The sequence below is a fragment of the Thrips palmi genome, unplaced genomic scaffold, assembly GCF_012932325.1.
Source record: "Thrips palmi isolate BJ-2018 unplaced genomic scaffold, TpBJ-2018v1 HiC_scaffold_3, whole genome shotgun sequence".
Taxonomy (NCBI): Eukaryota; Metazoa; Arthropoda; class Insecta; order Thysanoptera; family Thripidae; genus Thrips; species Thrips palmi.
Genome location: NW_023144630.1, coordinates 6,932,089 through 6,959,487, shown reverse-complemented (window position 1 = coordinate 6,959,487; position 27,399 = coordinate 6,932,089). Strand labels below are relative to the sequence as shown.

The window sequence follows — 27,399 nt, the reverse complement described above, 5'->3', positions numbered from 1 at the left end:
AGCGTCGGAAGTCGAAACGCGCCAAAATTCGAAAGGGATCTTGCCTTCATTCCCTTATGTAATTTTAATTGACATCAGGCCGATTCCTTTCGGTCACCCCATCGTAAAGGCAGTAACACCACAGGAGCGGCGTGTGAGATCCAATCATTGTGACAAATCTTGATTTTATTCACGACTCATTAGTTTGCTTGCTTTGGTTTCTAGTTGCAACATCAGATCTTTGCAAATCGCAATGCAAAATCTTCATTCCATCAAAAATTAATTGAAGGTCATAAAAGGAATATACACCAGGGTCATTTATGCATGTAACTTTATTAGAGATTTAATTGATAGAATCAAACAAAAACAAAATGGCTCCATGACAATCGAAACCATAACTTAGGAATGTTCAGTACCCTTGCCAAATGGACAAATTGAACACCTGAATACAAGTCATCAAAATAAAACCACATTTAAAGGTCTCTATCCACAAAAAGGAGACAAGTTACCCCCATAGTCAGTTTCGATGCATCATGATCATTCAAACAGAACAGAAACTGTACAAAAACAACAAAACAATTAAACCAAGTGCCTTAAACAATTCTCACTTAGATAAAAATAAATAAACAAGTTGGACAACTGTCCCAAAATTTAATGTAGTTGTTACATTATAAAACAGTTTCAATCATTAAAAAATAAAAATACCTTTAGCTCATCTGGCACTTCAAATTAGGTCTATGAACAGTTCAATGAACCAAGACAAAACTTCCGAACACATTGTGTAGTCTAAAGACTAGATGGCAATCCTAGTTAACTTCAAAAGTTTAGCAAGCAACAGCTCCTTGCGACTCTTTGGCTTTGTTGCGAGACTTCTCAGGAGACTTCCTAGACTTGTTAGAGGACTTAGACTTAGGAGAGGCTTGAGACTTCTCAGGAGAGGAAGATGGCTTCTCAGGAGTAGTTTTCTCGGGAGTGGTTGGCGACTTCTCCACAGTAGTGGAAGCCTCAGGAGAAGCTGGCACCTTCTCCGGAGAAGAAGTAGTCTTCTCGGAAGAGGCTGGCAACTTGGGAGACTTCGATTTTGGTGACTTAGGTGATTTTTCAGGGGAGGCCGGCACTTTCTCTGGAGTGGATGGCTTCTCAGGGCAAATTACAGTGACATCAGGAGACTCCGTAGGAGTTGTAGCCTCTGATGAATTGTTGTCAGCTGATGAATTAATGTCAGAAGTGCCTAGAAGTTAAAGAAACCAAATTATTAACAAGAACATTGAGACTAGTCCAAAGTACCACGAAATAAAATTATAATTACCATCTGTCTTGTCAATACTTTTGCTAGACTTCCTAGACCTCTTGGAGAATGACTGCCGTGGCTCTCGTTTTGGTCGAAGTTCAGGTACAAAGTGCCACTCTATTTTCTTGGTTAATTCTTCTAAATCATCTTCATTAGCTAACTGAGCCTACAAATCAGAAAGCAATAAAACACATTAAGATCAAATCATATCAACTGATTCAAGTAAGAGCAGACAAAACATGGAATCGGACTAGTGTTATGAAACATACCTTCTCCTTCAGAAGTGTCGCTACAGCGTCTCTCTGACCAGAATTCCATGCCTCAGTGATAAGTGCCATGTCAATATTGGCATCCAGCAACTGTTTCCGAAGCGAGTAAGCACGAAGCTTATCCTTCCGGTTGCCCCGGATCAGTTGCAAGAAGACTGGTCTCAAGGCATCTTGGCGTTTAATCATCTCTTGCTGTTCAATAAGTAGTTCTTCCTCACGGCGGCAAGGTTGAGTGTATTCACGTACACAGGAAATCATGCTAGCCAGAGTAGGAGCAGCGGAGTCCCCAGCTCCAGAGTTGTCTGCACCATCATCAGTACAGAGCTTCTGCAGCACCTGAACCAAACAAAGACAATAACTACACAGCAAAGGACCTACAGTAATAAAACAAGCTGGAGACTTCAATAACATGCAGCAGCAGGACAGAAACCTAGACGAAGAAAAACCTCAACCACATTGTCTACACACTAAAACATGCCTGTGCAAACTAACAGGATCTGATGTCACTTGCGGTGTCAGCAGATACATTGGTTCAATCAAAAAGAAAAAGCAAACAAAAGAAAGTGGAGCAAGAGACAGCAGCTGAACCAAATAAATTCCTAAGAAAGCAAACATTCCAATGACCAAAAAATTTTTATCATGAGGATAGAGGTCACACAAAAGGTGATTAATTACGTGTTATACAAATCTGGTCAAGTCCTCCTCCACTTGCTCCAAGGATCCTAGAAAAGAAATTCCACACCTGTTTGTGTTAGTTCAAAAACTCACATAATTATTCAGGTTAGTTGATAGTTCACAAGACACTGATGGCTGGGGCGATGCAAGACCAGCAGGCAGCAGCAACAGGTTCCAAAGAAAACACAGGAGAAAATACATACCTGGTAAATAAGTCTTGCTCTGTCAGCAGCACTCTCCTGGCCTTCTTCCTTCCCCAGGAGAACGGCAGAAAGTGTCCGAAGGTGGCAGTTGGTAGTTGAGTTAGCACATTTGCTCTGGGCAACAGCGAAACCATTCGCAAATCCAGCAACAACATTCTTGAACCGTTGCAGGAGTTCGGCATGAGGATACCTTCCTGAGAGGGATACACAATGTTAGTGTAAGTGTCACATACAATCCACATCCAAGAAAAGGGATGCAAGCTCACCTAAACAGTGCAAGAGGAGTGCAGGGCATACTTGAAGCTGCTCATGGAATACTAAGATAATACCATCTTTGGCATCACCCTTGACTGCTTCGAGCCATTCAACAAAGTCACGAAGGCCAGAAATTTCACTTTTGGTCTTGATAGCCTGGAAAAATTAACACATTAGCATAGCCAGATGAAAACAATGATTTTGAGTACTGGTCACAATGAGTTACCTTGCTATTCTTGAGGTGCTTCAAGACTCTGTACCGATTGATGGTGACAACCTTCAGCTTGTGTCTGCGCCGGGCAGCAATATTCAAGTCTCGACTGGGCATAACATACAGAGAAAACTCCTTATCAGGAGTGTAGGCAGCTATTTGCAGAATTTCGTCGACAAGGCGGCGTCCTGAGATATCCAGGTCCCAGCCCACAATGCGATAATTGCCAATAGGAAGGCCATCTGCCTTGGGAATGATAGGTGCAGAATCCCCATCACCGCTCACAGGCTTGTCTGTCGAAGTCACCATATTGGCTGCAACAAAAATGAGACAACATTAGGAATTGATTTTGAAGCAGGAAGATGGCGGGAACTCCGATAGGGAAGTGAGGCTTCCTGACCTCTGGCCTTGACTGATAACAATGTATACATACAACCCAAAGCTATTGAGTCCCATAGGTGTTCCCTTATCAACCAAGAAAGAATCAACCAACACAATTCACCACAAGCAGGTGAGACGAATCAGAGTCAAATGGGGCTCCACACCGTAAACAAAAACAAGAAAGGAAGCGCGGAAGACGGCCGTCTGTCGGCGACTGAAGGTCAAATACAGCGAAAGATGACACGGGGGCGGGGCGGCATTACAGATAACACCTACGATAAGAAATGTAAAGACGAAACCGGCCTAGACGGGGTAGGCGACACGGCACGGTGTGCCGCAATTCACGTGTCGCTCCGTCCAATCACCAGGTTCGCAGCAACGGCGGCCGTAGCACGAGGCGCGGTGGAATCACCGGCCGAAGGAATCCTAGTCGCAGTCGAACGTCAAAGCCGGCTTGACAACGCACCACACGTCCAAACGCCTCCCGTCGTCAAGTCGCAGCAATAATGGGCGGATGGCAACAGAGCCGTTACCTAGCGAAAGCGAAACGGACGGAAGTCGAGCCGGAGAAACGGCCCGGAGTCGACCCGGACGCCGAGCCGCGCTGTCTGTCTCTGTCTGCGCGAAACGCGAACGTCGCCCTAGAGTCAACAAAGTCAACAGCCCCGCCCAGCGAACACTAGAACGAGCCGAACCTAGGGGAACTGGATGGGCCGAGACGCGATGAATGGGGCGATGACACAGGCGACACTCGTGACCGGTCTACTCACACAAAATGACTGATGTTCCCACGCCGATGATGTCTCCTCGCTCCAATCCGTTCTTCCGCACTCCGGGGCTCGAAGTGTCGAAAACTGCAAAGCTGCAGCACGTGGAAAGGGTCAGGAAATGCGAAAAGAACGTCGGAAATTGGCTGCGCCTGTCAGAATGCGGAAGCGCAAAACGAAAACGACCTTTCTTCTTCGAGCTTTTCTTCTTCCCCGAGCGACGTCTGCATGTTTTGATTGCGAAGCAGACGACTCGACTCATGCCAAATGGGATTATTGTGCAGGGATTCTGAATGAAGGACGAGGATAAAAACACGTCCCTGCTGTTCGAATCTTCCCCTCGCCGTCTGCTGTGACCCATCAGTATTTCAAGATGCTTCTCTCGTTAATTCAAAAATCTAAAAGTATAATGGGCATCGGGGAAAACGCCATCCCTGCATCCCCGTCGTCACCCTCCACTGTACCCCCTTTGCCGAATGACCTCCAAAGCAGTTCTGATAAGTCACCGAGTTCAATGGAGGCACACGGCACGACTCAGAGCGAGCACAAGGAGTTTCAAGAACTCATCTACGGTACGCATGCATCCAGGCGGGCACTAAAAGCAGCTGATGATGTGCCAAGTCACATTAGGTTATGTTGTTACTGAAGGATCGACATTACATACTAGAAAAAGAAATGTTTGAACGTGTGCAATAGCTAAATGAAATTAACAATTGAATTGGAATAAAAAACCTATTTGTATTTCTCATTTGTTTGCAGACTATATTCGCAGCATTAAAGATCCTGAAAAGCCCGCAACTTTAGAAGATTTACACGTTGTGTACGAGGAAGGTGTTCAGGTACTTTATTTTCGCTCAGACTATTGTTACATCCTTTTATATCTCAGCGCTTTACAGCATCTTATAAATTTTCTTTTTAGGTGAAAGGAGTAACGGCAGACAATGTGAAAATTGTAAGAATAGAATTTAATCCCACAGTTCCCCACTGTTCTCTAGCTACACTAATAGGGCTATGCATAAGAGTGCAGCTGGAAAGAACAGTAGCCCACACCAACCCTTTTAAGCTAGACATTTACATCAAAAAAGGAACTCATAATACTGAAGAAGAAAGTAAGCATTTTTGAAAAAGAATAATAATGCTCAAGTGTTTCTATATTTAATTGACCTATTACTCAGTTCTAATATGTTTTGGTTTCAGTCAACAAGCAAATCAATGACAAAGAAAGAATAGCTGCAGCCATGGAAAATCCCAATCTAAGAAAAATTGTTGAAGATTGCATTCAGGACGATGACTGAAGAAAGACTGATATCACCGTTTTCACATTTTACTATGAAAATCTATTTTTGTGAAGTTGTACTCTGTAAATAATATATTTGTTATAAAAGTTTCTACTCTGTTGCCATTGTCATTTTTGTTACTTGGAAAAATAGTCTAGCTCCAGTTCGCACTGGCAAGCTGAGCTGTTCAGAAGTACGTTTTCCCACTAAATATTTTCTTATGTATGAGATGCGGCAAGTGTATGGCGTGTCATGACATGGGAACCACGTTCAGAACTAAAGTATGGAATCGGATTTTGGGGAAATGAAATGCAGATGAGACGGGGCCAGTGGGGCCCCGGGAGGCATTCCCCCTGGTTGGCGGGACAGGCCACGACGTGACTCGTCGCCGTGAGCCTACACTGCAAGGCTTGCTTTGCTAGCCCATGACTCGCGCAACCCGCTGCCAGCAGAGTGGCAAGACTCGAGAATCACAACTTGGCTGCGAGTCCCCGTGCTACTTAAAGCTTGCAGTGCGCCCGCCCCATCAGTACGCATCAAAGCATACACAAGAATCAAATTAAAGTTAAATATCTGTGAGATGGCCTCTAAAGGCCTATCGCCACCAAAATGGCGGACAGCTGCGGCCTCTTTTGGTCGTTTCCATGCGAATGCTAGGAACACAAGATTCGTTTAGATGTTGCCTCAATTCGTAAGTGAATTCAATTTTAGCAAATTTTACAGACACTTTTGGGTAAATCACTGTGTGAAAGAACCAGAAAACTTCATTGTCATACCTCATACCGCCCTCTGTCGGCCAACTTCGTAACTGTTTCTGACGTGACTCGTTTCCAACGGCTTTGCAACAGTCTCCGTCTCGTCTTGTTCCTTCATGTTTCTGTACGACATAATGTTCTGGCTTGTGTCAAACTGTTTGTCAGCCTAGCGCCTAAAAAGAGTTTGTGTCATCGGTGTGCACGTGAAAACAATGCTCCAGGACGTCTCCAGTGTGTGAAGACTGCATTGCGAGCTTGGTCGTCTGTGGAGGAATGGGCGGTGCAGCGGTGTGATTATTGTGCTACGACCCAACAATCGCCATGCAGAACGGTTGCGCGACCGGTTCCGCAAGAACCCTTCTTGTCCAGGAGTTCAAGGAGTGGAAGAATGAAAACAAAGCATCTTTGTCACTCGTCAGCGACAGCATTTGCGACGACGGCCGAGTCTGCTTGAAACTGAGCCTCGGACGCGACAAGATCTTCTCGCTGTTGTGTCCCGCGGAGTACCCCGAATATGAGGACAACTTCTTCGCCGAGTCCGAATCCGTCAACCACTTGTGGTTGAACGCTCTCAATGAGTTTATCCTAGATTCTGATGTGGGGCTAACGCTAGAGGCCATTCTTTGGAAAGCTAACTCGTTGGATTCCCGGGTTCGGTATAGTCCCTCCAACAGTTCTGATGATGAAGATGAAAACGAAGAATTCATGGTCTTGGAAGAGGAGGATGAAGAGGATCTCATGGAAAGGGCGTTATGGGATAAAGAAAAACAGTGGAGAGCTAAAGAGGCCAAGATAAGAGCTTCTATGAAAGAAGCAGAAGAATCTGGACCTTCCACATCAACTGGTGGGGGTGTCAAAGACCAGAAGTCGTTACAGGTTTTCAGCAACTTTGCTGCTTCCGGAATTTTGACCAATGATCTCAAGCACATCATCAAAACTGCTAGTGAAACTGGCATTGATGTCGAACCCATTGATAGCAATATCTATGAGTGGTCTGTGAGGTTCAGCAAGTTCGATCCAAACAGCAAGCTGCAGCAGGACTTGAACCTTCTCAAAGAAACTCATGGTATTGGCTACATTGAACTCCAGCTCGAGTTCACAATGGATTTGTACCCGTTCTATCCCCCTGTGACCAAGATGGTTCGTCCTCGACCTGAGGGATCCGTGCGTTTCATGCTCGCTTGCCTGGATATTCTGAAACTATCATCCTGGAACCCCACGTGTGGCATGATAACTGTTCTTGAAGAAATAAAGGACTATCTTGCTAAGCATGCTGTTCTTCATGTTGATACTGCGTTCCGATCAAGTATTCTTCTACCCATTGAAAATAGCCTGCTGCAACTGGCTCTTGTCAGTGAAGTTATGCCTCATGAGATCGCTGGTGCTGTAGCTCGACCCAAGTCTGGCATTTATGGATCTAGTAGTACTTCATTGACCAAGTCCAACCCGTCAAGTATGTCGAGCCTGTCAGGAGCGTCTGGCTCTTCGAGTGTCGCTGGGCCCTCAGGGGTCATGGGATCTTCTGCTGCATCCACTGCCGACACATCTGGAGCGTCAGGTACATCTATGTCTTCATCTTCATCTACTTCATCCACCTCATCAACATGTTCTTTGGTTTCTGATACATCAAAAACATCAATGAATGGAGAAGACAATGACAAAGTCATCCCCAACCCCGTCAATGTATTTTTACTCACAAATGACAAATTGACAGCACCCAAAAGTCATCCCGTATTTATGTCTGGTCCTTTAACAAGTTCCACATTTTCAGAAGACTATTCCCTCCTCAAGAACAAGGTGATGAATGCTTTGCGGCAAAATATTGGCAAGAAACCTAAATTTCCTGATGGCACTGGCTACAGCACATTCAGCGACAAAGGTTGGGACATCAATGCTCACATAGCGGTGGAGAAAGAAAAAGACAAGAAGATAGAGGCTGTTTTGCAGATAATTCTGCTGGATTTGCAAGAGTACCTTCAGCATTATGACCGGTGGTTAAAACCAGCTGATGAACCTATGGCTGATGGTTCAGAAATAAACGATGAGGCGATGGTTTGCAATGGCCACCCCAGTCAACCATCTGCAACAAAAACAGGTTTGTAAATTTATAGTCTAAAGTAAAGCCAGAATCCTTTTTTTTCTTCTTTTTTTTAGAATACACATTACAATTTCAATCTTTTTGTTTTCAGTTCCTGAGTCGACATCTTCAGAGGCAGCCCAAGCCCAGACTGTGACTTCAAATGACAAAAGTGCAAGTCCCTTAGGGAAAGACAAAGTCCATTTTCCTAATCAGAGTGACGCCACTCGGCAACTTTATGAGGCTTTAGAGGCATCGACACTCATCCCTTTCATTGAGCAAAAGCTACAGGTAGGTGATAAAGTTGAGAATTGTTGAATTTCACAATAATTTCAGTCCTTATTTGACTTGTTTTATTGTCTTTGTTTGTATTAAAGAGATGGGTCTATGTCTGTGTTTTAGGTGGACTCATTCCTTGAGATCTGTCGCCACAAGTCAGTGTATAGATGTGTGATTGACATTCTTTCACTGATTGCTGGTAGACTTTGGCTTGCAAGATTGCTGTGGAAACAACCAGGTCAAAAGAAATCTATCTATTCTCTTCTACTAGGTATTAAAGACAAGGCACAGAAAGTTCTTGACAGGTTGGTAATGCTTTTATCTTAATTTGACAGTTTATTTGGACAAACTTCTTTCTCCAAACTCACTCTTTTACTCTTGTATGTTTCAGATATAAGATTGCAGCTGAATCTAGTCACTCTAAAAATGAAAAGAAAGGCAAAAAGCGTGCCAATTCAGGTAGCCGGGATAAAGATAAGACAACTAGAAGAAGTAAAGTTGGAACAGCGTCCAATTCCAATCCATTGGGAATGGATGACTCTGAGGAAGAGGCAGGCCCCTCTGGTGCTATCAATATCCATGGTGCAGTGGACTTCAATGAGTTGCACGGCTTGCATGGGGACTATCCTCTGGACGATTCTGACGGCTCTGACGTGTTGGCACATTTTGATGAATTTGGGCAAGGATTTCCGTCCTCACCCAACAAAAAGGGTGTTACCACAAGAAGCGGTTGGAACCTGGGGAAAAATCAAAAGGCTAAATCATGGAACGCATCTGCTAAGGGAGCTAGTGGAAGCTCTGGGAAGGCCTCATCTAGTGCTACAAAATCTTCTTCAAGTGCTACAAAGTCCTCTTCGAGTACAAGCAAGGCCGCAGCAGCAAGCACTGCTAAGGCATCCACCAGTTCCCCCAAAGCTTCTGGAAGTGCCTTGAAGCCTGCAGCTGCTGGGCCCTCCAAAGTGCCCGTCAGCACGAAAGCTCCTGCCAGCGCCTCAAAGGCGTCTGCTTGCTTCTTGTCCAAGCCTCAGATGCCCAGCACCTCAAAAGCCCCTGCAGCTATGCTCAACATGGATGGTCCCTCTGGAGGCATTTCTGGGCTGCATTTTGGATCCTATAAGCTGAAACTATTTCAAGGCAAGCAGGATCCCAAGAAAGGAGGTCCCAGTACATCTGGCTCATCCTCATCAAGCAACAGTGCTGCTAAGGGTAATGCTCTAAACTCTTTCTGAATCATCATCTTCTTGTATCTTTGATATTTTATTGTGTTTGTTTGTACATTAGCTCCATCTTAAATGTTTCCTTTGACTCCCAAGCCCAGCTCCTACTAAATTTAGTTTCTTTCTGATTTTTAGATGAGACCTCCTCTGTTGGCCTTACCGGCATTTTAGCTAATATAGGGCTGACGTGGCCCCCCTCTTGGTCTGCTGTAACCCATGACCATGACCCTCCCCCAATAGACATTACCCCACTGGATCCTGCGGGTTAGTTAAAACTAACAAAATACTAGATAGAGCTAAACATCAGTCTTTTATGTCTCTTTAATATTTACTTTTACTTTTTATAGGTGATGAGCAGCTTGCTCAGGACTTCTTCGATCTTGCCTTGAAAGTTGAGAAAGTGATTGAACAATTAGGCTACCCTGGTTGTGACTCCCCTGAGCACTCTGACGATCCGTTGGAAATGCGAAGGGCCTCTGTTATAACATCAACATCTCAAGTCTTAAATGAAGAACTTGCAACCAAGTATATCTCTGCTCTGAAGGAGATGCAATTTGATAGCTGTGATATTGATGGTATGTTTTGTAGCAATGATCAAATGTATTCTCTCTGGACGCCAGTTAATTGTTGACTTTCTGTTGCTTCTTACAGTATCAAATTCGTCATCCCATACATACATTGCGAATTTCAATTCTGCTTTGCCACCTGGGCGTGCTCAAATGATGAGGATTGCTCAAGAACTGGCCTCGTTCTCCACATCCTTGCCCTTAGATCTTGCTTCAGCCATATTTGTGAGATCGGTGAGTAGAGATGAGTCAGACTGATTATATCTTCTCTTCTAGTAGATCTTGAGAATATTCCAATATCACATACCTACTGTAGTTACTTATCTCTATGCCCATACGCTTTAATCAAAATAATTCTGTTTGCACACAGGATGATGCTAAAATGACACTCCTTAAAGCAATGATCATTGGGTAAGTATATTGTTCATACATTCACTCATTCATTCAAATACGTTTTTCTCCTATTTGCTCATTTCAACCCTATTCTTTTTGACTCCACAGTCCTGATGGAACTCCATATGCAAGTGGATGTTTCTTATTTGATATTTTCCTCCCTGCAAATTATCCGAAATCTCCTCCCAAAGTGACACTAAGAACTACCGGAAGAGGGACAGTTCGATTCAATCCCAATCTTTATGCAAATGGTAAAGTGTGTCTGTCACTTCTGGACACATGGAATGGACTGCAAGGAGAACAGTGGAATGAAACTTCCACACTACTACAGGTCAGTGCCTTAACCAACCTGACAACATGGAAATGAATAAGCGTAGACTTGTTTTTCAAGAGGAGTGATCTAACATTTCCCTCACTTCTGTCTCTGCTACAGGTTCTGGTGTCAATTCAAAGTTTAATCATGGTAGCAGAGCCTTATTTCAATGAGCCTGGATATGACTCATTGATGGGCACAGTAGATGGCAAATCTGCAAGTGAATCTTACAACCATAATGTTAAGTTAAACACAGTTCGTCTTGCCATGATAGAAATGCTCAAATACCCACCTGCGGACTTCCAGGAAGTTATTAAAACCCACTTCAGAATAAAGCGAAGGCGTATCATTCAGGTATAACTTATTAATGCATTGAGTTTTCATTAATTTCATTTGTTTTCACTAAATGGAAATTTTTAATTGTCTTATTTCCTCTTTCTTTCAGGACATTGATGATTACCTTGCTGCTTATCCTACTCTTACCTCACTAGCCAAGTCAAGCAAAGCCCTCAAGTCTGAGTTGATGAAGCTCAAGGACTGAACACAGTATTTATCAGCATGGACCAAGATTCATGTGTTTCTGTTCTCCATTGTTTCTCCACATCTACTTAGGATTTTTTTATCATTTTTTTTAAAGTCAGAGTGTTTGATGTGGGATTTGTGGTTTCTTCATTGCCTTCTGGAGGTGGAGATGTGATCAACTATAGACTTGATAGTGCTAGACATGCTTGTGGTGTTTTGACTGTTATTCAAAATCTGGAAAAAAATTAAGACAAAAACAAAACAAAAAAAAAGTAACGATAAAAAGGGGTTATAAAATTGTGACATATCTTATGAATACAGTGTATGTTGAAGGTCATGTTTTTACGGAGCTACTGCATAAATTGACTCTCTGGGTGAATTGTGCCTTTGGCCATTGTGGTATAGAAACGTAACCACTTTGATGTTAAACTCTTTAATTTTTAACCCATGTCTTCTTGGAAAAAATTATTTTAGTGTATCTTCTGGAGTGGGTTGCTCTAAGCCTATTAAAATCATGATTACCACTGTCATCTAGTCAGGTCAAGGTAGCTTCATGTATGTAAACTAACTGTATGTCAGTGTTTTTGTAAGCTCGTCTGAGCTTTTTCTGTATCTTTTCCATCATATGTTTCTTTGTTCTAATCATAGTTGTATGGTTGTCAGTGGTTTCTATGACCTTCAGCCTCTGAATTTTTTTTTATCCAATTGGGGATCAAACTGTTTCCTTTTATTTTTCCTTTATTTCCCTAACTTACTGATCAGTCTGTTCTTCAAAATGACTTAGAATCCCTTGTTCTTGTTGCTACAAGCCACGTTAGTACATTATGTATCTAGTAATTTAAAAAAGAAAATCTTATCTCATATTTTAATGTATAGAAATGTTATTGTTTTTGTTCTCGATAAAGCTTATAAATTTGTTCAAATTGAAATTATGCGTAGGGACGTTAACGCATAGCTCTCTTATGAGATCCACTGCACTTATGTCGCTTTAGTGCGTTGAGGAAGTTTCTCTTCTTTTATGGGTTGTATGTCCTGAAAAATAAATTTTAATTCTTTGTGATAATAGGTGTGCTTAGCAATTAAAATACGTGTAAGGTTTATGTTTGCAGAGGAATTTCAGTCAAACATTTGACTTTGCTTTGTGTTATTATTAAGAAATTGCAGAGATTTTTGGTTGTTTTTAATCAGAAGCAGTCAGATATTTCCTACTGTAAAGATCTGATCTGAAGAAACTAGTTTATAATATTACCAAATGTTTTCTTTGCTGCCTTGTTTCATTCTCTTGGTTCTTTGCTTTTTAATTTCATTGTCCATGTGTGTTCAAGCCAACAAATGTTACTGTCTTATTTACGTTCTTGTTACTGTTGCAGTTATTTTGTTTGTGGCAGCTGACTGTGAGCATTTGAGTTTCAAACATGCAAATTAGAACTATGTAAGTTGATGTCCAGTGTAGTGTTTGATATGGAACACACCTTACTTCATTGAACTGATAAATTTGCATGTGCTGTTTTCTATTTTTCTTTTTTCTTGCACAATTATATCTGGATGTTGCCTGTAGCTTCTTAAGTTTTTAAAAATCCAATTGGGGATCAAACTATTTACTTTTCTTTTCCCTTTATTTCCTCAACTTTAAGATCAGTCTGTTTTCTCTGTACATTTATTGTTATTGTGGCAACATTGTTGGATTAAAATTGGTTATCAAAGCAATTTATCCTGTGTTGAATTTCTAATCTACCTACAATATTTCTTTTTTCTTCTTCCTGTTTGGGTAGAGTGATCATCAATGTTCAAGATGCGCCCTAGTAATGTGTTTATTTTTCTAGTCTGAAATTCTATCTGAAACTACTCATTTGATGTCATGTGCTCTTGCCATTGTGATAATCTGAGTTACTCTTGCTGCTTATTCCTTTCTTAATGGGACTGGTGTTCAGGCTGTTCATCAAAGGATCGAAGGACAACCAAAGTTGACTTTTGTTGAAAGCTCACTTGCTCTCTTTTTATCTGAGTAAAAAAATAATCAAATTCACAGTTTTTTTGTGTTTTTCTTTGTTCTGGCGCTATAGTTTGCTACAAATCCTTTGCACTATCAGTAAAAAGTTGTTGTTGTTGTTTTCTTTAAGTACCCATGGTTATGCTAAGTACTTCAAACTTGTTGCTGTATATACTAATAGTTACCTGAAAGTAAATGTGTATAATTGAACTTTTTAATTCTGTCCTGAAAATGCATGTCTCTGATTAAACATGGTAATTCTGTGAAAAGTATTAGGAATATTTCAAAGTCATTGTCAAAACTAGATTTCTGTTTGTAATATTTGACCTGAATAATTTACAACCTTAATTACTATAACAAATATGAGAAAGGGATAATGTCCTGCATGTCTCATTGTATTCTGCATAGGAAGTATTTCAATAACTGCCTGTTGTGGTTCTGATGGGGGTAGGGCATGTGTGCCTTTGGTGTTGGCTGTTGGACTGAACAATGCAGACTTCGTATTTCTGAGATGTGCCCGTTCTCATGCACAATTTAACATAGACGGAAAGTGAGACTTTTATCAGAAGAATCGAGGCTGAATTCCACTGAACAGTGCCCTGGCGTTTGATTGGACCTGTGGAAAGCTTATGATTACCTTATTTCTCTTGTTGATTTTATTTTGTTCATTGGTTTCTTTGTTCTAAGCTGTAATGAATAAACTAAAGTTCTTAGTTATGCGTGTCTGTGTTTTTATAACGGTCTGTACCCGTGAGCATGTTGCCGTCAGTGCGCTGTCCTTCTAGGCTGACAGGGTTGGTAGAGTCCTTGGGGTCTGGGTTGCCTAAGGCTGCCTACCTCTTTTTTTTTTTTTTTTTTTTTTTCTTTTGGGCGACCTTTTGGGTGGCAGCGTGAAGTCCTCGCTGTAATGTCGACGCGATTCCTTCACGGGGAGAGAGACGATCTGCCCCACGGAAGCGAGCGCTGCTTCTATTCTATCGGTGTTCCGCGCTTGCTGGCGGTGGCGGCCTTGACGGCGACGGCAGCAGACCGATTCCGAGCACCGTCGCTCTCTGCCTCTCTCGCACCTGCGCGCCGCGCCGCATGAGCGCGAGAGAGACAGAGCGACGAAAGCGCGCTTCGGAACGAGTGCATCTGAGTTTCAGCATCACGCATCCTGAGGCTACCCGCGGTGCACGCGCACGCGCCGCACAGTGGGCCAGAAGACCGGTGGAGGCGGCCAAAACTCTAGACGCGTTTTGAGCACCAGAGTCGCTAAACGGGACTCGAACCACACGTGTGACCCCACCAATGGATTCCTCGTTCGGAGAGCAATCCATTGGTGGGGTCACACGTTCGGTTTGAGGCCCATTTAGCGACTCTGGAGCTCAAAACGCGTCTAGAGTTTGGGCCGCCTCCACCGGTCTTCTGGCCCACTGTGCGCCGTCCAGGCAAACGGTTACAGCTTGTGAGCTAAACGCTGAGCGCGCAGACTGCAGACTTCGTTGACGGGACGGGGGCACACCGTCGGTACACCGACCTCAGACGCACACGACACCAAGCTCATTCCGCGAGTCGCTTTCGTCACTCCGTCTCTCTCGCACTCATGGGGCGCTCCGTACAGGTGCGAGAGAGACAGAGCGACGCGGTCTGCAGAGCGGCAAGCCAACTGTTGCTGTGTCCGCACCCGTGGAGTGGAAGTCCCAAACCTGGCGCGCACTGTACTCCACACTGGGCGAGAAGGCCGGTGCAGGCGGCCAAAATTCTAGACGCGTTTTGAGCCTCAGAATAGCTAAGCGGGACTCGAACCGAACGCATTACCCCACCAATGGATTCCTCGTTAGGAGAGCAATCCATTGGAAGAGTCACACGTTCGGTTCTAGTCCTGTGCAGCGACTCTGAGCTCAAAGCGCGTCTAGAATTTTGGCCGCCTGTGCCCTCTATGCAGGTTGATTGCACTCCTGAAGAGCATGCGCTATGCTCTTTTTTCTTTTTCTACAGTGTACTACAGAAGTGCATGCTCTCCAGTGTAGCGCCACGCCGCGCCGGCTTCGTGGCCAAGGCCGCGGTGCGGCGATGCGGCGGCGTGCGGCGGTCTCTGGACGGACACGCATAGGAACGCCTCGGTGGAACGCCTCAGCGGGACGCCACCGCCACCGACTAGAATGGCGAGACCGGGAAGTAGCGCAGACACCATGCAGACACGGCGCATCCCAGCCAGCGCGCCGAGCTTGCTGGGTTTGAAGGCTTCAAGCTTGGTCCGACCACCCCGCTTCTCTGCCCCGAACGCCTCACAGTGGGCCAGAAGACCGGTGGAGGCGGCCAAAACTCTAGACGCGTTTTGAGCTCCAGAGTCGCTAAATGGGACTCGAACCACACGTGTGACCCCACCAATGGATTCCTCGTTCGGAGAGCAATCCATTGGTGGGGTCACACGTTCGGTTTGAGGCCCATTTAGCGACTCTGGAGCTCAAAACGCGTCTAGAGTTTTGGCCGCCTCCACCGGTCTTCTGGCCCACTGTGCGCCTCAGGCCGCCTCTGCCGCCCCTCCCCCCCTCTCCCCGAAACAACCTAGGGTACAACCCCAGCAGCCGCCCGTCCCGTCGCCGCCCGTTCATGTGTCGTAACTTCCAAAGGTTTTACCCCTCTCTCACCCAACGGGAAAATCACGTCGTTACCCCTAAAAAACGAGCTTACAGCTTGGTACCAAAGGAATTAAAGCTCAGCTCGACACAGAAAATTATCGCTCAACGCCGTTCCCTCACAATGTGCGCATTTTAAAAAAAACTAGTTTAAAATTTCCTTGCTTGAAAGCGAGCATAGCGAGTCTTATTTCGTTTCCGAACGATTTCGCGCTCCAGTTTTCAATCAGCTTTCGATCGGAATGGCATAGACATAAATGCTATAATGCTACCGTTCAGGCGTCACTACTATTGGAGTCTCATGTTGGCACGTCTGTATACGAGAGTCTTAAGTTGGCAGTTGGCAGACCTGGTTGAAAGAAACCGCCAACCGCCATTGTGATTGATTGAAAGTGAACCGGAGTGACTCGTGATAAACAAATTGTGATAAGGAAGTCTTCTCGTCGCCACATGATGGCTCCAGCAGCAGGTAAGCGACAGGCCAGACAGGCGTGCTCCGTAGCAATGTGTAAACGCGACTTTCGGCTCCGTCAACAAGTGGTGGGCGCAGACGAATGAACGGCAACGGTCGGTGACCAAAACTCAAGACGCGTTTTGAGCTCCAGAGTCGCTAAGCAGGACTCGACCCGAACGTGTGACCCCACCAATGGCTTGCTCTCCGGACGAGGAATCTATCGGTGTGGTCACACGTTCGGTTCCAGTCCCTTTCAGCGACTCTGGAGCTCAAAACGCGTCTAGAATTTTGGCCGCCTCCACCGGTCCTTCTGGCCCACTGTGGGCTGGCTGCCTTTGCTGTGTTGTTTCTCGGTTTCTGAAAAAAATCTCGCTGTTTTGTCGCTCTGTCACACCCTAAGAGGGCGACAGATTGACACGTTCTTAGGGACAGCTCCGCAGATCTCCGTCGGGAGTCTGTTTCGTCTTCGTCGCTCTGTCTCCCTCGCACATATCCGGCACGCCCCGTGTGTGCGAGAGAGACAGAGCGAGGGGAACGACGGGACACAGTGGGCCTAGACCGGTGAAGGCGGCCAAAACTCTAGACGCGTTTTGAGCTCCAGAGGCGCTAAACAGGACTCGAACCGAACGTGTGACCCCACCAATGGATTCCTCGTTCGGAGAGCAATCCTGTGGTGGGGTCATACGTCCGGTTCGAGTCCCATTCAGCGACTCTGGAGCTCAAAACGCGTCTAGAGTTTTGGCCGCCACCACCGGTCTTTTGGCCCACTGTGCCGCGTGAGTGCGAGAGAGACAGAGCGACGCAAACGACTCTCGGAATCGTTCTGCTGTTGGTTGACCTCTTGGCTCGCTTCTTCTCCAGGGATGCCGGTGGACCGCGCCGGGAAGTGCGTCATCCTGAACGCGGTGGAGGCCGAGGTGCGCCGTATGCTGCCCACCTACGGCTTCATCGTGCCGCCGGACCAGATGCGCGGCAAGGCCCTCAAGAGGCTGGGCGTCCCGGCCAAGTTCGGCGGCCAGATCGACTGGGAGAAAATCGGGTGAGGAGATGAGTGCTTTTATTTTGCAGCGGGTTCACTGAGATTCCAAACGCTATGAGTAGAGCACGTATGGTGCAATGCAGCTCAGATATCGCACCATACGTGCAATGCCACAGCCCTATTGCACGTATGGCAAAAACGCCAGAAATCTTGCACATTCACACAATCATTGTACACAAAATGAGTACACAAAATTTTACAGTGGGTCACCCCTCGTCGTCGTCTCACAGTGGGCCAGAAGACGGGCGCCGGCGGCCAAAATTCTAGACGCGTTTTGAGCTCCCGTGTCGCTGAACAGGACCCGAACCGAGCGTGTGATCCCACCAATGGATTCCCCGTCCGGAGAGCAATCCATTGGTGCGGTCGCACGTTCGGCTTGAGTCCCATTTAGCGACATTGGAGCTCAAAACACGTCTGGGATTTTGACCGCCTCCAACGCTCTTCTGCCCCTCTGTGCGTCTTAGCCTCGGCGCACGCGCACACACACACGCGCGCTCTCTCTCGCTCATTTACACAGTTTCGTTAACTTTTGATTCTTGTCACAGGCAGGATTTTGAACTTCGCGCGGCCCCTCTCCCCGAGGCTGCCCCACAGAGCGCTGCCGTGGAGAAGAGGTTCTTCAAGTCGAGGCCGTCCCGGCCGCCACGGCCGAAGCTCCCCGAGGACCTGGAGAAGCAGATGCGCTGGGTGATGCTCCACTCGGCGTCCATGCCCCAGCCGCCGCCCGCGCCCAGGGTTGTGGCCACCTTGTCCAGGACCAAGAGCGTTGTCCGGGACTCGCCGCAGGTGAGCACCTCTGCCAACACCGTTTTGCTATTTGTCTGTGGAGCGGCCGCACAGTGGGCCAGAAGACCGGTGGGGGCGGTCAAAATCCCGGACGGGTTTTGCGCTGCAGAGTCGCTAAATGGGACTCAAGCCGAGCGTGTGACCCCACCACTGGATTCCTCTTTCGGAGAGCAAGCCATTGGTGGGGTCACACGTTCGGGTCGAGTCCCATTTAGCGACTCTGGAGCTCTAAACGCCTCTAGAATTTCGGCCGCCTCCGGCCTTCTGGCCCACTGTGGGACTGGCAGTGGACTGCATGGGGGGCGGTCGTCGATGGCTGAGTGCTTTTCAACATTTGTTTCACTCGAACGCGTTCCTGTTGGCAGGTTCGCCGTACCCCCGCCCGCACCCCCGCGCGTACACCGGCGGCCACGTCTGCCGAGCTGCGCCAGAAGCGCAAGTCCGACGACCGCGCGACGCGGAACGACGGCGTGCCCCCGCCAACCAGGCCAGTCCAAGTCCAGGACGTCTCCAGCGTCCCCACCGCCACGCCGGCGCGGCACTGGCTGAGCACCAAACCCCCAGCTTCGCGGGACGTGGTCAACTTCACGGTGGACTTCTCGCGCGCCGAGCCGGCGCGACCGTCACGGAAGACTCCGTCGCTGAAGGACCACGCCGTGGTCTCCCCCGTGCCGGCGAAGCGCGTGTGCCTGTCGCCCAGCGGCGACCTGCTGACGCCCACACTGCCAGTGTCCGCGACCCTGCCCTCCTCAGCCACGAGCTCAGCGAAGCAGCCCTCCACGGCGGCGCCGTCCTCTGGGGTCCACTCCGCGGACACCGTCAGGCTGGAGCTCCCCGCCGCCGCGAAGACCCACGCGGACGTGGCCGCCGCCAGAACCGTTCGCAACACCCCCCTGGCCAGGGCAACCGGTGGTTTGACATCACCGCCACCGCAGTCGCCTGACCTGGACGAGGCCCTTGGCGACCTGATACAGGACGACGACGAGCTGGACATTTTGGGCTCGGCCAAGGAGGCGACGGGGTCGCAAACACCCCCTCCGTACGTCTCCGACAACGAGGCGTCGTCCTCCGCAGGCTCCCCGCGGGCCGCGTCCAAAGCATCACTCGAACCCGCCAACTCCTCCCGTGTGTCGGTCGGCGACCTGAGCTTCGGGGACTTCCTGGACGACGACGTCCACTACGTGTCCGCGGGCATCGCGGCGGAGCGGGCGGAGCGGGCCTTGCAGGCGCCGGGGTCCCCGACACGGACACCAGCAGGACGGCGTCCTCTCGCTCCGAGCCTCGGCGCCAAGCCCAGGCCAAGGTGGAGGCCGCGCGCGAGCAGGCGCTCAAGTCCGACAGCGACAGCGGCCTGGAGAAGCAGCAGGCGCGCGGGGCGGTGCGACGTCGCAGGAGAAGCCCGCTCCTCCAACAGCGAGGTCCTCGTCCAGGCCACGTCGGCGTCCGCCGCGCCGCAGACCATCCCGCCGACGCTCCGCTCCGCGTCCGACAGCTCGGACGGGCAGTCGCGCATCAGCGTGGCCACCTTGCCGCTGCACTTCGGCCGCCTCCGCAGCCGCCCCTCGAGCCCGCCTCCCGTGCCGCTGCCGCCGCAGTTGTGCGACACGACGGACTCGGACAGCTCGGGGAAGACGACCACCCACTGCAGCGTGGGAAGGTCCGCAGGGACCGGAGCCTCGTTGGCCTCGTGGTCCAGCGGCTCGCCGGACCCGGAGCAGCCAGGGCGGCGCCAGCACGCCGTGCAGGGGGTTGCCACAGCCCGGTCCGAGAAGGACTCCGACGTGGTGCCATCGTCTCAACACCGCGAGGTTGCCACAGCCAAGTCCGAGGAGGACTCCGACGTGGTGCCGTCGTCACAACACCAGGAGGTTGGCACAGCCAAGTCCGAGAAGGACTCCGACGTGGTGCCATCGTCTCAACACCGCGAGGTTGCCACCGCCAAGTCCGAGGAGGACTCCGACGTGGTGCCTCGTCAACACCGCGAGGTTGCCACAGCCAGTCCGAGAAGGACTCCGACGTGGTGCCATCGTCTCAACACCGCGAGGTTGCCACCGCCAGAGCCCAGTCCGAGGAGGACTCCGACGCGTTGCCTCCATCTCAGCACCGCGAGGTTGCCACGCCACGGCCCAGTCCGAGGAGGAGGACTCTGACGTGGTGCCATCGTCTCAGCACCGCGAGGTTGCCACCGCCCAGTCCGAGGAGGACTCCGACGTGGTGCCTTCGTCTCAGCACCGCGAGGTTGCCACCGCCACGGCCAAGTCCGAGGAGGAGGACTCAGACGTGGTGCCGTCGTCTCATCACCAGGAGGTTGCCACAGCCAAGTCCGAGGAGGACTCCGACGTGGTGCCGTCGTCTCAACACCAGAAGGTTGCCACAGCCAAGTCCGAGGAGGACTCCGACGCGGAGCCGTCACCCGGTGGGATGTTCTCGAAGCTTCGTACGGCCGTCGTCTCGCCGATCAACAGGACTCCCTCCGTCGCGAGCGGAGGGCGCAAGCGGCGCAGCGACAGCAGTCACTCCACCAGCAGCCGTGGCACGTCGCTGAGCCAGATCAGCCACGCCTCCAGGCAGCTGCTGTTCGACGACGACAACAGCCAGAGCAGCAAGTCCAAGCGGCGGCTGCTCGACCACTGCGTCTCGCCGGAGGACGCCGTGGCTCCCGCGTCCCCGCCAGGCGGCGGCCGCGACTCCGCCAACACCTCCCGCGTGTCCGTCGGCGACGTCAGCTTCGGCGACCTCCTGGACGTGTCCGTCGGCAACGCCGGCTTCGCGGACTTGCAGAGCGCGGGCCACCGGGACACCAGTTCTCGTCCTGACACTCCACGGCGGCGAGCCCAGGTGGCCGCGCGCCGACACGTGCTCGAGTCTCACCTCAACGAAGCACGACGGGCGGCACGCGTCGACTGCCCCGCCTTGTTCTCCGCCGACGAGGCCCTCGCCCAGGAGACGGCCCCAGTGCACCAGACCGCCCCGCCAACACTTGCAGTGGGCCGCACTTCGTCGCCCAGTTCAACGGAGCAGTCGCGCAGCAGCGTGGCCAACCTGCGGGTCACCATCGGCCAGCACCGCCTGCCGAGTCCGCCAATCCCCAGGCCTGTCGCCCTGGAAAGCACTTCGGGCTCGGCGTCCACCGGCGCCTCCCAGGATCGCGCTGCAGTGGCGCCTGCCCGCAGCCCCCGGCCCCCTCCGTCGACAACAGCGAAGCGGCGCACAGCTGCGAAAGTCAGCGTCGGGATCGAAGCGTGGTCCGCTTTATTGAGCAGTGACACTACTTCAGGCGGCGACAGCCCCGGACACCCTGGAAATGGGGGCATCCCTCGACTGTCAGGCAGTGCTGGCACTACTAAGCGCTCAGGAAGCGTCGGCAGCCCTAGCTACCCAGCAAAGGGTGGCACCCCTAGGCGCTCAGGAAGCGTCGGCAGCCCTAGCTACCCAGGAAAGGGTGGCACCCCTAGGCGCTCAGGAAGCGTCGGCAGCCCTAGCTACCCAGGAAAGGGTGGCACCCCTAGGCGCTCAGGAAGCGTCGGCAGCCCTAGTTACCCAGCAAGGGGTGGTACCCCTAGGCGTCCAGGAAGCGTCGGCAGCCCTAGTCACCCAGCTAAGGGTGTTACCCCTAGGCGTCCAGGAAGCGTCGGCAGCCCTAGATACCCAGCGAAGGGTGGCACCCCTAGGCGCTCAGGAAGCGTCGGCAGCCCTAGTTACCCAGCAAAGGGTGGCACTCCTAGGCGTCCAGGAAGCATCGGCAGCCCTAGCTACCCAGGAAAGGGTGGCACCCCTAGGCGCTCAGGAAGCATCGGCAGCCCTAGAGCCCTTGGAAATGGAGTCACCCCAAGACGCCCAGCCATCGTTGGCACCCCTGGACGCTCAAGCAGCGGTGACGCTGAAATTGGTGGCTCCCCTCGACGCCCAGGAAGTGGCACCCCTCGACGCCTAGGTAGTGGCACCCCTAGACGCCCGAGTAGTGGCACTCCTCGACGCCCAGGAAGTGGCACCCCTCGACGCTCAGATAATGGTGGCAACCCTAGACGCACGGGCAGTGTCGGCCGCGTGCAGAAAGTCAGTGTTGGCACCCCTAGACGCACGGGCAGTGGCGGCAGGGTGCAGAAAGTCAGTGTTGGCACCCCTAGCAGCATGAGCAGTGGCGGCTTTGCGCAGAAAGTGAGGGTGGCCCGTCTTAGCGTTGTAAGTGGCATCGCTCCGATCAGCAGGAGTGGCGCTCCAACCGCACGCCTCGCCAATCCAGTGGCATCGCTCCGATCAACAGGAGTGGTGCTCCAACTCCAGCGCGCCCCGCTCGCCAATCCAGTGGCGCGGCTCCCGAGCGCCCCCGCCGTGCAGGCAGCCCCCACCCCCGCAGCGTGAGCGAAGCCGCCGAGGAGAGGTCGCCACAGCCCAAGACAAGCGTCAGCGAGGCCAAGATCCTGACGCATCAGCCCGAGTCCGGGGACGAAGACTACTTGTTCAGCGACATCTCCCTGTCCGACATCGAGTTGCCTGTTGAAGACGAGGCTGCCGAGGAGGAGGACGAGGCTGCCGAGGACGAAGACGACCACGGCGACACTGGTACTCCCGGTCAGACTCCGCAGGCACCGAGTCGGCCGACCACCCAGCGACCACCAGCGCGGCAGAGCGTCCACGACGTCCACGCCGACACGCCGCACCGCCCGGGGCAGCCGCTGCGGGTCTCCAAAAGGAAGATCTCGTACAGTGGCGCGGTCAGCCCGCCGCCGCCACGCCGCAGCCCCAGGCCGCCGCGCGGCGCCGTCGCCCTCACGTCGTCGCAGGACATCTCGTTCACCAGCTCGGGCAGGGTGAGTAGCACACAGTGGGCCAGAGACCGGTGGAGGCGGCCTAAACTCTAGACGCGTTTTGAGCTGCAGAGTCACTAAATAGGACTCGAACCGAACGTGTGACCCCACCAGTGGATTCCTCGTTCGGAGAGCAATCCATTGGTGGGGTCACACGCTCGATTCGAGTCCCATTTAGCGACTCTGAAGCTCAAAACGCGTCTAGAGTTTTGCCCGCCTCCACCGGTCTCTGGCCCACAGCAGTGTTGCCACTCGATGTGCCGAAAGGGTTGCCACCCTCAGGCCATGTTCGGGATTTGCCGGCTTTGCTCAGGCAGGCTGAGGTTGGCAGTCCTGTCTGCCCTGGGGTTGACACCACTCTCTTTGTCGCGTTGCAGGACGTCTCCATGATGTCCTCCACGTTGACGCGCAGTGTGGGCAGTGGGCGCAGTCATGGCAGCGTCGGCATCGAGGTCTGGAGCACCAAGGACAACGTCTTCCGCCGGCCCGGCACCTTCCAAGGTATGTAGAGTGCTGCTCGTCAGAGCACAGTGGCCCAGAAGACCGGCGCCGGCGGCCAAAACCCTAGACGCGTTTTGAGCCCCAGAGTCGCTAAATGGGACTAGAAACGGGCGTGTGACCCCACCAATGGATTCCACGTGCGGAGAGCAATCCATTGGTGGGGTCACACGTTCGGTTCGAGTCACATTTGGCGACTCCGGAGCTCAAAGCGCGTCCGGGGATTTTGACCGCCTCCATCGGTCCTCTGGCCCACTGCGCGGAGTGGCAGTCCATCTCAGTTTGCAGTGGCTTTGGTTTTGACCAGTCCGTTCTTTTCCGTTCCAGCAGTCCGACAGCGAGATTGATTTTACGGAGTTTTAATCAAATTTTATTTATCACTATATCAGTTATCACTAACCTGTTATTGAAGTAAAAATAATCAACTCTCATTTACTTAAGTTATTATACAATCATCTTTTATTGTTTTTAAAGAAAAAATAGTCAACTCTCATCTGTTGTTATAAAGTTATTATACAAAAATCTATTATTTTTATCGTACTTAACACCAATCTATTGTTACAGTTATTATAGTAGTTGACACCAATCTATGTATTGTTAAAGTTATTACAGTTAACACTAAACAGCCGACTGTTTTGTTTTCGTAGTTGACACCAGTCTATTATTAAAGTTAACTGCAGTTACCACTAAACAGCCGTCTGTTTTGTTTTCGTCAATATTTTTGGTTCCCAACCCCTTGTGTCGCTCTTTGAGGGGCCTCTTGTACTGCACTGTTCAGCATTTGCGGACCAGGTTCGACCGGGCGAGGCGTGCCGATTAGTGGGCGGGTACAGTCGCACCGGAAACATGCCACAAAGTCACGCCCCACAGTGGGCCAGAAGACCGGTGGAGGTGGCCAAACATCTAGACGCGTTTCGAGCTCCAGAGTCGCTAAATGGGGCTCGAACCGAACGTGTGACCCCACCAATGGATTGCTCGTTTGGAGAGCAATCCATTGATGGGGTCACACGTTCGGTACGAGTCCTGTTTAGCGACTCTGGTGCTCAAAACGCGTCCGGAATTTCGGCCGCCTCCACCGGTCTTCTGGCCCACTGTGTCACGCCTGCGTCGTTTCGGACCCGACTGTACCAGCAGACGGAGAGTCGTCTCCGTCGCACTCACGGCGCATTCCCCCAAATGGGTGCGAGAGAGACAGAGCGAGGAGAATGGCTGTGGTCCACGCGGCCGGCAGGCAAACAGTCGTGCGGGTGGTGGAGGATGTCCGCCGCACAGTGGGCCAGAAGACAGGTGGAGGCGGTCAAAATTCTGGACGCGTTTTGAGCTCCAGAGTCGCTAAATGGGACTCGAACCGAACGTGACCCCGCCAATGGATTCCTCGTTCGAAGAGCAATCTGTTGGTGGTGTCACACGTTCGGTTCCAGTCCCATTGCGACTCTAGCTCAAAACGCGTCGGGGTTTTGACCGCCTCCGAAGGTCTCCGGGCCCACACTGTGCGCCGCCAAACTTTTGCTCGGGAGTGTCCCGCCTGATCCGCCCACTCGCACCGCCGGGCCACTGGAATATGTTTCTAGAGACGCTTCCAACAACGGCGCTTCTAAATGGAGCCTCCTCTGGCTATACATAGAGCAGGCGGGCACGGTCACCGCTCGGACTACGCGGCGCGACGCGGCGGCGGTGGGGCAAGGCCCGGCAGGCCAAGGCCGAGGTCGGCGACGGTGCCTCCAGCCACTCCACTGTGCTGGAGTGACTCCAGCCTCCGCTTCCTGGCAGCCTCAGCGGCGCCAATTCCAAGCGGGACAAAAGAACCTCCCGCCGCACAGTGGGCCAGAAGACCGGCGGAGGCGGTCCAAATCTCCAACGCGTTTCGAGCTCCAGAGTCGCCAAATGGGACCCGAACCGAACGTGTGACCCCACCAATGGATTGCTTTTCGAACGAGGAGTCCGTTGAAGAGGTCTCACGTTCGGTTCGAGTCCCATTTAGCGACTCTGGAGCTCAAAACGCGTCTGGAGCTTTGGCCGCCTGCGCCGGTCTTCTGGCCCACTGTGCGGCGTGACACCTGGGCCCTTGGCGCGCTCGTACGCGATCCGCTAGAAGAGGTTGGCGGGAGGGGAAGACACCACGACGGCGCGTGAATACGAAATCGGACGGCGACCTGTAGGCTGATTCCGGTCAGTGCTTTTGTCTCTCTCTCTCCGCTGGGACGCAGGGCATCACGCCGCCTGAACCGCGTTAGTTCTAAAATTCCGTTTCCTTCGAGACGCGCAGTGGACAACGGCCACTGGAGAGCGCCTGCGATGGTAGGCAACCCGGGTCTGCTCCACGCACCCGTGTGTTCGGGTTGCCAGGCTCCACGGCGCTCCATCGCGGGCAGGCAACCCTAGTCTGCTCCACGCGCCCGTGTGTTCGGGTCCTACGCCACGGCGCTATGTCGTTGGAACCGGCTACTGCATCCCGGCCGGTGTCTCGAAGTCTGCTCCAGGACGTCATCGCGGTTCTTGCACCTGTCACCCCACGAGTCCGGAAACAGTGCGACAACGGCGATCACTGAGAAGCTGCTGCGATGCGTAGGCACCCCGGGCTGCTCCACGCACCGTTCGGACTGTTGTCGTGCTATGCCCTGCCCTTACGGCGCTCCGATGGCGGGAGGGACACCCGGATGAGTCTGCGCCTCGCACGTGGCGCCCGGGTTCGGTTGCCTACCACACGGTATTTTACTTGAATCTACCTTTTTCGTAAACACCCCAGGCCGCGTGTCTCCGAGCGACACAAAGTAATTCCGAGAGACGTTGTCGTCGCTCTGTCTCTCTCGCACCTGTACGAGGCGCCCACGAGTGCGAGAGAGACAGAGCGACGAAAACGAGTCTCGGAATCAGTCTGCAGAAGTCCATGGCATGGCGGATGCGGGCGTTCCCCGGGCCTTCGCTCTCCGCCTCGCTTCGGTACTGTCTGCTCGAATGCTAATTGCCCGCTGCCGCCTTTCGTCGCTCTGTCGAGTGAGAGAGGGGGGAGGGGACATCCCACGGAATGGGGTGGCTGGTTGACGCCCTCGCACAGTGGGCCAGAAGACCGGCGGAGGCGGCCAAAACTCTAGACGCGTTTTGAGCTCCAGAGTCGCTAAACTGGGCTCGAACCGAACGTGTGACCCCACCAATGGATTCCTCGTTCGGAGAGCAATCCATTGGTGGGGTCACACGTTCGGTTCGAGTCCTGTTTAGCGACTCTTGGGGTCAAAACGCGTGTAGAGTTTTGGTCTCCTCCACCGGTCTTCCGGCCCACTGAGCCTCGTCGAGGCTGCCGCGGAAATTTAGATCGGTCTCCGCCTGCATTCAGCGCGACACAACAGCAAAAAAAATTATTCCTTTAATTTTTTTTTGCGTGTGCTTGTCGAATTATGCGGCTCTCTTTCCGGCCCGCCAGTGCGGCTGGCGCGCTTGTGCCCCTGTCTCTCTCGCTCCCACAGCAGACCAGCAGACGGCACAGAGAGAGAGAGCGAGAGAGAGAGAGAGAGAGAGAGGAGAGAGAGAGAGAGAGAGAGAGAGAGAGAGAGAGAGAGAGAAGTGGCGGTCGGAATCGGTCGACAGGTCCGCGCGTGCGAGTACCAAGTGCCCCAGCGCCGCCTCGGACGCGCTCGTCAGCCAGCAGGCGAAAGGAGGGGGGAGGGAGTGAAGGGGCCCGCGGGCCGCGCGGAGGGAAAGAGGGGGGGGGGTGCCCCCACGGCCGAAAGGGGCCCAGCCTGGTTCCAGGAATCTCCGGCCGCGAGTTCGCGGAACAG

General features: G+C 51.4%; 4 protein-coding genes across 9 annotated transcripts; 3 read left to right on the top strand and 1 right to left on the bottom strand.

Moving 5' to 3' along the window:
* Window positions 1-293: 293 nt before the first annotated feature.
* On the bottom strand, window positions 294-4,308 carry LOC117648558 (maternal protein exuperantia). 4 transcript variants are annotated; one of them, XM_034391084.1, is made up of 7 exons: window positions 4,035-4,308; window positions 2,899-3,197; window positions 2,684-2,828; window positions 2,418-2,611; window positions 1,540-1,875; window positions 1,289-1,436; window positions 294-1,210 (listed from the first exon to the last, which is right to left on the bottom strand). In XM_034391084.1, the coding sequence occupies exons 1-7, from the start codon at window positions 4,291-4,293 to the stop codon at window positions 804-806; spliced, it is 1,788 nt and encodes a 595-aa protein (XP_034246975.1). In that variant the 5' UTR covers window positions 4,294-4,308; the 3' UTR covers window positions 294-803. The 4 variants fall into 4 exon arrangements, with proteins under 4 accessions (XP_034246975.1, XP_034246976.1, XP_034246977.1 ...); XM_034391085.1 differs by having other exon boundaries at window positions 3,960-4,095; XM_034391086.1 differs by lacking the exon at window positions 4,035-4,308 and adding an exon at window positions 3,798-3,940.
* Window positions 4,267-5,431, top strand: LOC117648561 (MIP18 family protein galla-1). Its single transcript, XM_034391090.1, has 4 exons — window positions 4,267-4,603; window positions 4,791-4,870; window positions 4,951-5,140; window positions 5,229-5,431. The coding sequence occupies exons 1-4, from the start codon at window positions 4,405-4,407 to the stop codon at window positions 5,324-5,326; spliced, it is 567 nt and encodes a 188-aa protein (XP_034246981.1). The 5' UTR covers window positions 4,267-4,404; the 3' UTR covers window positions 5,327-5,431.
* Window positions 5,432-5,704: 273 nt separating this feature from the next.
* LOC117648556 lies at window positions 5,705-13,141 on the top strand. Of its 3 annotated transcripts, XM_034391082.1 has the most exons (12): window positions 5,705-7,621; window positions 7,835-8,158; window positions 8,253-8,431; window positions 8,543-8,724; window positions 8,811-9,625; window positions 9,772-9,900; window positions 9,984-10,211; window positions 10,288-10,436; window positions 10,573-10,613; window positions 10,704-10,926; window positions 11,029-11,262; window positions 11,354-11,449. In XM_034391082.1, the coding sequence occupies exons 1-12, from the start codon at window positions 6,385-6,387 to the stop codon at window positions 11,447-11,449; spliced, it is 3,837 nt and encodes a 1,278-aa protein (XP_034246973.1). In that variant the 5' UTR covers window positions 5,705-6,384. The 3 variants fall into 3 exon arrangements, with proteins under 3 accessions (XP_034246973.1, XP_034246972.1, XP_034246971.1); XM_034391080.1 differs by having other exon boundaries at window positions 5,712-8,158; window positions 11,354-13,141; XM_034391081.1 differs by lacking the exon at window positions 9,772-9,900 and having other exon boundaries at window positions 5,708-8,158; window positions 11,354-13,141.
* Window positions 13,142-16,383: 3,242 nt separating this feature from the next.
* Window positions 16,384-24,319, top strand: LOC117648475 (mucin-12-like). Its single transcript, XM_034390981.1, has 9 exons — window positions 16,384-16,510; window positions 17,357-17,534; window positions 18,080-18,320; window positions 18,686-19,573; window positions 19,969-20,248; window positions 20,365-22,548; window positions 22,605-23,131; window positions 23,506-23,629; window positions 23,954-24,319. The coding sequence occupies exons 1-9, from the start codon at window positions 16,492-16,494 to the stop codon at window positions 23,971-23,973; spliced, it is 4,461 nt and encodes a 1,486-aa protein (XP_034246872.1). The 5' UTR covers window positions 16,384-16,491; the 3' UTR covers window positions 23,974-24,319.
* Window positions 24,320-27,399: the final 3,080 nt, after the last annotated feature.